Source organism: Callospermophilus lateralis, unplaced genomic scaffold (assembly GCF_048772815.1).
Source record: "Callospermophilus lateralis isolate mCalLat2 unplaced genomic scaffold, mCalLat2.hap1 Scaffold_1955, whole genome shotgun sequence".
NCBI classification, from domain to species: Eukaryota; Metazoa; Chordata; class Mammalia; order Rodentia; family Sciuridae; genus Callospermophilus; species Callospermophilus lateralis.
The window spans coordinates 1-9,965 of record NW_027512964.1 but is presented as its reverse complement, the minus strand read 5'-3'; the positions used below and the strand labels follow the sequence as shown (position 1 = coordinate 9,965).

The 9,965-nt window shown below is 52.4% G+C and overlaps 1 protein-coding gene across 1 annotated transcript; it reads left to right on the top strand.

Annotated features, from left to right (window-relative positions):
* The first annotated feature begins 3,885 nt into the window (after nucleotides 1-3,885).
* LOC143398890 (olfactory receptor 2G6-like) lies at nucleotides 3,886-4,818 on the top strand. Its single transcript, XM_076855610.1, has one exon. The coding sequence runs from the start codon at nucleotides 3,886-3,888 to the stop codon at nucleotides 4,816-4,818; it is 933 nt and encodes a 310-aa protein (XP_076711725.1).
* Nucleotides 4,819-9,965: the final 5,147 nt, after the last annotated feature.

Here is a 9,965-nt window from a genome sequence, read left to right as displayed (position 1 = left end):
GCAGGACTTGCTGCGGTGCTGGTGACGCTGAGCACCCCCTGCACCATGAGCAAAGCCCCTGTTCAGATGTTAGATATCGAGACATGCCGGGAAAAACACAGCCTCGGGAGCACAGAGCTGCAGCTCAAAGTGGGACAGATGGCTTAGGGGAAGCAGAGCAGCATGCGTGACATGAGAGCACAAGGGTGACGTGAGAGGACGAGAAGTGCGTCCCCCGGCCACCGAGCGCCCACTTCTTCCCTTCACCAGGAGCCAGGAGGCCTGTGTGGCATGGAGCGCTTTGGAACGCCAGCCCTGGGCCCCAACTCCACTCTGCCTCAGAGCCTCCCTGGGCGGGCAGCCTCCACCCTGAGGCCTCCTCCTCTGTGACCACAGGAAAGTGGGTCCTGCTCCTCTCCCTGTGGAGACAGACAGGTGTGTAAGTCATGTCCTCCAGGGCAGCTTGGCGCCCAGAGAATCCTCCGCGAGTGTCCCCTCAGGTCCCTGGCAGCTCCTGGCTCTGCTGGCTTGGTGTTCAGATGCTCTGACATCGATAGCAAACCTTTCACTCCTCTTGGCAGCACACCTTGGATGCACAGAAAACAGAGAATGCTGTCTTCATTTACCTGCTTTTATGTTTTTGGTCCCGGGGAATTCACCAGGGATGCTTTGCCAGTATGTCACATTCCCAGCCCTTTTTTATTTTTTACTTTGAGACAGACTCTCACTAACTTGCCCAGGGCCTTGTTAAGTTGCTAAGGCTGGTTCAAACTTGTGATCCTCCTTCCTCACCTCCCCAGTTTCTGAGATAATAGGCATGTGCCACCATGAGGGGCTTATCTATAGATAGTGACTTCCAAGGACATGATATCTTTTCACAAGCTAGGTGAGTGGGCCTGTGACACCCTGAGGGAAGGTTCTTTATACCTCACTATTCACCTTGTGGGTCCCTGGGCTAGGGTTAGTGCTGCTGCTCTCTCCCCATCCATGCAGCACGAGCAGGCAACTAACAAGGGTTTTTTTTAAATTTTACTTTACTCTGACAAGATTCCTAACAGCAACACACACAGCTTTCTGTTTCCTATTCCTGGCTGGGCTGGGCTCTGTTGGTAGAGTGCTTGCCTGGCACGTATGGAGCTCTGGCTCAGTACCCCACACCACTCGTGATGAATAGAGAGTCAGTGGCCAACTCACCCCTATGTCCAGCTTGAGGGCTGGCCCCTGCATGCATCCAGCAAAGGTTGATGGATGAATTAGCTGAAATAATGTCTAGTGAGAGACAAATGCCAGTGTTCCATCCAATCTGTCTATCTGTCTGTCTGTCTTCATCCGACTTCAGAGTGTGCTGTTGAACATAGGGAAACCTGTCTTCCAGGCATTTGTGGTTGGAGCAGCACATGGGACTAAACAGCTCTCTATTCACGTCTATGGGATGGGAGCCATGAGGTGAGCGCCGAAATGTCCTTTCTGTTTTCGTTGGAGAATGTGCAGACACACACTTAGTTGTCTTTATGCTTCTGTCTTAAGCACCTGACCTCAGGCCCTGTGGCGTGGTCACTGTCATGTCCATCCTCTGCAGTAGCAATGTGTTCAACGTGGTTGGCAAGCAGTCCAAGAAGTGCCTTTGTGCACGAGCCTTTAAGCCTGCCCTGCCTACGGTAGGTGGGGCACGCATTCCTTCTGTGAAACAGCAGGGCTTCCACGTGGTGCTCAGGGAGCTCTCGGGGTGCACGTTTTGCACATCTGTCCAGCTGCTGGCTGCATGTATTACAGCATGGTCATCACATCTGCCCAGTGAAACAGCGCACTGCTCCACAAGCACTTTGACTTAGCAAATACTTTTGGAGAATGTGGTAGATGTTAATAGCATAAAGATAAATAAGTCTTTAGATTCCTGACACTCTGATACTAGCAATGCATAAATATAAAATATCGTAGAACTAGTTGGAAATGTGACATCTCTCTAAAGATTTCCTGTCTTTTGGGTCAAGTCTTAGAGGACTTATGGAGATGCCTAGGTGGGTTCAGTGAGGGGACACCATGCAGCCGTGGTGGGAGGGCAATGGAGCCACACCGAAGGTTTGGGGAGCAGGTGAGGCTCCGGGGGATAGTAAGGTGCCCACGAGCCTGCGAAGGCCGTGTGAGCTGGCAATAGTGCCCACAGGCACAGTGATCACTGTTCACTGGCAAACATTTGTCCCTCCACAGGGCTGGTATCATGCACCTCGTCCCCATGGACAGCTCTGCTCCTCTCCAGGTCCCAGCTGAGCCAGTCAGGGCACCTCATGCAGTGACATGTTCAGGAACACAACTAAAATGCAGAAAGCGGGTCGTACCTGGAGCCTGCTCTCTTACCAGATTGTCCACCATGCTCTGGAGACGTCCTTGTAGGCAGTAAGGGATGAGGAGGTGACTTCAGTGGCATCCTGGTGGCAGGACACCAGGTGCAGGCCCATTCTAATAAATAGCATGAAAGAGAAACTTTGAAAACCTGAGCTGAGATAGCAAACCTGCTCATTCAGGGAAAGACATGGTCAGCCAGTCTTTCATCCTGAGCAGGATGGTGTGAGTGAGCAACTTCAGGGCGGACACAGGTCTCAGGGAGTCACCTCTCAGCTGCATCTGCTCTCTAAGAGCTATAGAAGAGCGAGATCAGGTTGTCCATGAGTCTGCAGATGTCCGGGCCTCAGCGCCTGCGAAGGGAATTGGCCACAGTCAGTAGGCTCCCCCAGGTGCTGTGGAACTGCCCATTCTCCAGGTTCCCTGTGTTTCATGTATTCACAGGGCGCTTGGCCAGGCACCCGCGGCCAGTGGCTGGTGTTAAGGTGGGTGCCAGGAGACAGGAGCCAGGTCTCTATTACAAGAAGAGTGTCAACCACGTGGACTCTCTTCTTGGAGTTTTCAGACATAGTCAGCCCAGTCCTCAGCATCTCTGGTTGAGATTAAAAAGACAGAGGCTGTTTTTAACTGTTCAATCTCTTGGTTCCATCCTGTGTGAAACCGATTTTGGTTTCTTCTGTTAGTTGGTCAAGTGTACTGCCGGCAGGCGAGCCTTCATGAGTCAGTCTCTGCCGAGTTCCCTGCCTTCTGGTCATACTGCACTCACTCCCTTCCAAGTGTGTGACATCGACATTGTCCACTGTCCCATGAGCCCCACACATCGATTCTGGGTCAGGGTACTTGAAGTTTTAAATTCTCTTACATTGTGCAAACATTTATCTTAAGAAGGAAGATTTGAACTGAACTAAAACCCCTCAACAAGGGCTATGCTATCCAGATAATGTGTACTGATGTCTGTGGTCCTGGAAGAACTGATTTCAGTTCACCCAGGATGTGCTGTGTTCTCTAGCATAGGTGGCGTGTGCAGTAGCTGCTCCCCACATTTGGCTCCTTCCCCCTCTGGCTCTGACCATGTGCCCTCTCCATTTCCATTCTCAGGCTGGGCTGCCCTCCTTCCGGACTCCTCGGGAGCAGCATGTGACCACACCTGGATTCATCTGGAGCGGCCCCGCTGCATTCCCACCATGCTTGGGGATCTCCCGGGCACCTGCTGGCTGCTCTGTGCCTTTGGTACCTTGGGAATAACCATATTTCTAGAGTGCTTGCAGTTCCCACAGTTCCTATAAAATTCTAATATGTTTACACTAAAAAAATTCATGTTGTTAAAAACTGGGGCAAACTCGATCTCAAGTGATGCTGACTTTCATGTGATCCTCGAGCTACATGGGACACCTGTGGGTCTCAGACCAGGTTCCACCTTCGGGGCCTAATAAGAGTCTCCCTCTCTGGTGTTCTCTGCCGGGTATATATGTCCAAAGTCTTAGTTCCCAGAATGTAACTTTTGATTGTCAAGGACTTGGCACAGGATCCGAGGCTCTGCCTGACGTGAGTAGGTGGAGCGAGATAATGGGGGGCGCCAATGACAGCCTCCTCTCTGGGTTCCTTCTGCTGGGGTTCTCAGACCAGCCTTGGTTAGAGCGGGCCCTCTTTGGGGTCGTCCTGCTCCTTTACCTCATGACCCTTCTTGGCAACTCTGCCATCATCCTGGTGTCCCTCCTGGACCCCAAGCTCCACACACCCATGTACTTCTTCCTCTCCCACCTGTCCTTCCTGGACCTCTGCTTCACCACTGGTATCCTTCCTCAGCTCCTAGTCCACCTGGGGGGCTCAGACAAGTCCATCTCCTATGGCGGCTGCGTGGCTCAACTGTATGTCTCCCTCGCACTGGGGTCCACCGAGTGTGTCCTCCTGGCCGTCATGTCCTACGATCGCTATGTTGCTGTCTGCCGCCCGCTACACTACACTCTTGTCATGCATCCTCGGCTCTGTCACTCCCTGGTGGCCACGGCGTGGCTCAGTGGAGTGGCCACCACCCTGGTACAGTCCACCCTCACCCTGCGGCTGCCCTTCTGTGGGCATCGCCGCGTGGACCACTTCTTCTGTGAGGTCCCTGTGCTCATCAAGCTGGCCTGTGTGGACACCACCTTCAACGAGGCTGAGCTCTTTGTGGCCAGCGTCCTGTTCCTGGTGCTGCCCCTGTCTCTCATCCTGGTGTCCTACGGCCACATTGCCCAGGCCGTGCTGAGGATCAGGTCGGCTGCTGGCAGGCAGAAGGCCTTCGGGACCTGCTCCTCCCACCTGCTGGTGGTCACCATCTTCTACAGGACCATCATCTTCATGTACCTGCAGCCGGCCCGGAGCCGATCCAAGGACCAGGGCAAGTTTGTCTCCCTGTTCTACACGGTGGTGACGCCCATGCTCAACCCTCTGATTTACACTCTGAGGAACCAGGAGGTGAAGACGGCACTGAGGAAACTCTGGGGAAGACCTTATGATTGAGGGGACCTGGTGACTGCCAGGTGACACTTAGGAGACACGGTTGCTCCCCTAGAGGATGACTTGGAAATGGCGACGACCCAACCCTGGGCTTTGGTAGAAAGCGAGGCTAGTTTGAATTTCAGAGCAGGACAGACTGAGAGGCGCATTTTGCAGATCTGGGTCCTCATCACGGGGTTGCCAATGTTAGGCAACCAGATGAGAACGCGACCGTGCTCCAAGCACTGTGCTGCATGAGAGCTCCTTCTGTATAACAGTCTTAGCCACGTGCTAGAGAGAGAGAGACCTGTGATGGGTCTCTCTCAGATACTGAAGAATTTGGGTCAGTTGCTCAGAACAGAAAGTACAAACTCTAAAGCTCAGTGACTATTTTGACTGACCATGGACTGCTGGACCCTCAGGTGGCCAAGGGTCCCTGAGTTCTCTTAGGTGCATCCCCCACCCCATGAGTCCTATGAGCTCTGAGCCCCTCTAGCGGGTCCCTGTGTGAGTCCCATTGAGCTCGGAGCCTGCCTGTGTAGGTCCCCGCATGAGTCCTGGGATCTCTGAGCCCCTCTCCGCTACTGTCCTTTCCTCTACAGGACATCAAACTTTTTAGTTCCTCTCGTCCCTGTTTTGAGACGCCCACTGTGCTGTGACTTAGTGCCTGTTTCCCATGCAATCTCAGTACAGGTGCCTCCTGGATGTCCATTTAAGTGCAGACCTTTCCACCTGTGTCCTCCTGCTCAACCACACTGCATTTGACTGCTTGGCCCCGGGCATCAAATGTGATCTGGCATTCAGCACCTGTTGACTAACTTCAAGCCCCGTGGGGGTGCTTTGCCCACTTTTCTCAGTATTAGAAAGTGAAGAGCTGTCCCCAAGCCTCGGTCCTTCCTTCCTCTCACAGGAAGGGGCCTCTGCCCTCAGGATGCCATGGGCTCCCTGCTGGACAAGACGTTGAGTTAGTGGTCACCTCTTACACTCTCTGTTCTACATTACATTGTGTGTGCATATCTTCATACATCTTGGAACTGCCATTTCTTTTAAGAAATTGATTCATTTATTCAATAGTTATTGAGGCTCTGAGGGCATAAATTAAAAAAAGAAAACAACCTATGGCTTCACAGAGTTTTTACGCTAATGGTCCAACTCAAATTGTGGAATATTTTTCACTATGTGACAGTATCTATTATCAAAACAATAGAAAAAAAATATTAGGGAAAATCCTCATCTTTAGCAAACTATTTGTAAAATTAAATCCATGTCAACCAGATCACAAGATAAATAGCTACATTTTTCTTTCACTTGGATTTTTGTTGTTAAATTGACGTGACTACAAAGAACGTTATCTGAGCAGTAACTCCTCACCCTGAAGGAGAAGGAAAAAGTGTTCATTATTTTCTAATTTACACATTAAACAATTATACATTAACAAGTGTATAGAAATGAAGGAATCTGTGGCTGAGTTTTCAAGGGCCTGACATCTTGATGGCCTTGAAATCGTCCCCATGCACACTCGTAGCAGAGGCACACTTCCTGTCCGGCTAGTGCAAGGGCCAGGAGGGGTCCACCTGGGTAGCAGGACAGGTGGGGCACCTTCTGCTGTTCTGACGAGGGCACCTGAACCTCCCTCCTTCAAGCAAAGTGGGATCCGTGCTCTGGACTGGTGGCCACAGTGAGACAGTGAGGACCGTGGGCTTACTAGGCAGGATGGAGATCTTGGACCTCTCTGATGAGGGAGTCAGGTCAGTGGTTATTCAAGGGAAAGTAGGTGCTCCTGTTCTGAATATCATAAAGCAAAAATCCATAGCTATTTAAAAGCTTTAAGTTAAATTCACATTTTCCCCGACACTACAATAATCCTAGGTGCTAATGGGCAGCACATGGTGTTCCAGGAAACATTAGCTCTGAGCCAGCTGAAGTGTCATCAGAGTGGATGGAGGACTAGGGACAGGGGTATGGATTCTTAGCCCAGCCCAGTGCAGGGGCAGTTGGCCCTGGAAGGTGTGCAGTGCCACAGCCCCCCACGTTGCTGTGCCCGACCTCAGTCATAGCCGACTGCAGCCATGGGCCGCTTCCTGGGGGCTTTGCCCGCGTGGCCATCTCCCCGAGGACCCCGTCGTGGTGTTCCATAGCTGTGTGCGAGCCTTGGAAGACGCCCAGTTTGCTGATGTCTCACACAGACCCCTAAGTGATGGCAGAGACAGTGACTGAGGGTATTTTTCCAGAACGGTGACCTGGAGTCTCTGGTTTGGACTGTGTTGGTGTGCCTTGTGCACACTTGGCACTGCCGTACCACGGACTTCATCCCCAGCCCTCTCTTCTCTTTTCTCCTTCCTTCCTTCCTTCCTTCCTTCCTTCCTTCCTTCCTTCCTTCCTTCCTTCCTTCCTTCCTTTTGTTTTCTTTCAACAGGGTCTGCTGAGGCTGGCCTTGAACTTGCGATCCTGCCTCAGCCCCCTTAGGCTGGGATTGCAGGTGCAATGCCATGCCCAGCTTTGTTTGAGTTTCTGTAGAAGAAAGACAGTGATTGTCTAAGCCTTCCAGGGACCCATTCTGTGTTAACAGGTGCTCCTTCTCTGTCCCAGGTGACCTGTGCCTCCCTGAGGCTGCCATTCTGCCGCTCACTTTTTCTTGATGTTCCCACCCCCCACTCTTCCTCTTTCTTGGAACAAGCCTTTTCCTGCAGCTCAGCAGGGGCCCCTCTCTGAGGTACTGCAGAGAGTCAGCCTGAGAACCAGCTTCTAGCCAGAGCAACACCTCTTACTTCTAACTAGGGGTCATGCTCCACCTGGGGGTCGGACTCCTGGACTCCTGGGAGAAGGCCTCAATCCCCTTGTGGTCTCCAGGGGCCAGCACTGGAGCCTGGCTCCGTAGAGGGTATGCTCGCTGCTGCCTTCTGGGAACACCTGGTCTGCTTCCCCCTCTGTCCTCTCCAGCAGTTCCCATGACCCAGGCACCACCTGGGAAGGTCTGTTTATACCCACTCCTTACAGGCGGCTGGAGACACTGCCAGAGCGGTTGCTCCTGAGCCAGAGGTTGGCAGCTAGGGCCAGCCACAGCGGCCAGGTGTGATTTAGCAGATGCAAGCAGTGAACTGTTTCCCAAGGTTCCTCCTCAGGAATGATGGTGTCACTCCCCGCCCCCCTCCCTGTGCTGATCACCTTCAAGGCAATTAAAAGGCATGCTTTGCCGCCTCCTGTCATTTCCCCATCCCATGCTCCCTCACGCAGCAGCCCAGAATCGCCCTCCGAGGGAAAAGGCATTGAGTTCAGTTGAAGAGCTTTCTGGTTAAAGGCAAAACTAGTTAGTTAGCCTTTGGCCTAGAGTTCTCTCTTTTTTGCTTTAAATGACAGTTGTGTTCAGGATTACTTTTAAGAAGTCTTCATATTTGTGTTCTGTTGTTGGATTCTGGAAGTGAAAAGAGTCAAGCAGAGAAGAGTGATGGGTGAATGGCTCAGGGCAGGGTTGGCATCTCAAGAGAATCTGCGAGCTCTGTGTGGCCTGCACCCGGCACCCGCCCTGCAGCCGCAGTGATGTGCAGGGTGCTCGGCAGGAACAAGACCAGCCTCGTGAACCAGGTAGGGTATGGGAGCTCGTGTCTGGTGTTGACTCACATGGCTTCTCTGGTGGTGACAGCTGAGAGAGACGATGGGCATGTCACTGCAGCCTGAGTGTCAGGAAGGGCCCATCTGAGCAGCTGGAGGGGCCAGGAGCAGGGGTGTTGTGAGGAGCTGGCTCATCCAGCCCTTCAAGTGAGGGCTGTCTGTGGTGTGCTCCAGTCAGGCAGGACAGCGATGCTGGCAGGGTTTCAGGACAGAGCCCACCCCCACCTTGTCATCACCATGTCATTTCTGAGGGTGGGAAATAATCAACCATGGGATGCAGAGAACTGCATCTTCCAGAAGAGTGCCGGAGGACCCCCTCCGTGGGCTGCCCAGACTCTGTGAACTCCTCCAGGGCAAAAAGTTCCCTCCAGCTGCCAGTTTAGAAGGTCTGTGCCCAGTGGTGTCTGGCTCAGGCTGTGTGTGTGAGGTCCAGGGAGAGCAGGTCGAGCAGAAGGAGAGGCAGAAGTTCAGGGAGGTGGCCTCCGTGGAGGCTGGCGGGGAACCTGCTGGACCTTGACAGAGACTGCCTGCCCTGGAGGAGGGGCAGTTGCCTGCAGGACTCACCGGGCTCAACAAGGTGAGTTAGTCCTTTCCAAGACCTCGCTGTATGTTAGGGACACCGAGCTTTGACTCCCAAAATATTTCTTTCGAATTTTAAAATTTAAATTTATTAAAACTTTCTACTTTAAGCTCTTTGTATATCCTAGAGATCCATCCTTTGTCACAAGAGCAGCTAGCCGAGAATTTCTCCTGTGTGCTCTCTCTTCACTCATAATGGTCTGCTGGGATGAGGCTTTGTAACCCAAGGCCATCCCAGGTTCCCGAGCTTGGGGGTCCTACTGACAAAGCCGTTGCCTCAAAGCTGAGTGCTGACCCTACATTTTCTCCTAGGAGCTTCTAGCTTCTGGTCTGATTCCCAGGTCTTTGATCCATTTTCAGGATCAAAGTGCAGGATGGGAGGTGAAGCCGAGTCCCATCCTTCTACACGTGGGTAACCAGATCTCCAGCACCAGTGGGCACAGGGGCTGTCTTTTCTCCAGGGCATGTTTGGGCACTTTGTCAAGGATGGGTTGACGGTATCTGTTAGCGCAAAAAAAAAGATTTGGATGAACAAAAACTTCACACATCAGCCAAAAGCCTTTTTTCAGAAACGGTTCTAATGGACCCACTTTATTTATGGTTCTTCATTCATGGTCCTGATGGACCCACTCTCCTGGTGGAAAATGAGCCACTGAATAAAGGATGGGGACTGAGCTTATATAGGTGACTTGATTAATGCCAGAGCGTGTCTCATGGAGGGTCTGGGGTCAGCGGTCAGTGGCCCAGATGGAGGGTCTGGCATCAAAGGCCAGTATTATCTCTTTCCCCTGGGGCCTTACTGTACTGTCACTGAGAAGGACTTATGTGCGGAAGGGTCGATACTTGGGCTTCTTCCTAGAGATTGTGGTCTAGGCCTGGAAGTATCTGTCCTCCCCAGGGCTCATCTTGTCCCTGGGAGATGTAGTGGAGAGGATCGATGCCCTCAGCGAGTGGCTTCCTTTCCCTGCCTTTCCCCAGGCCTT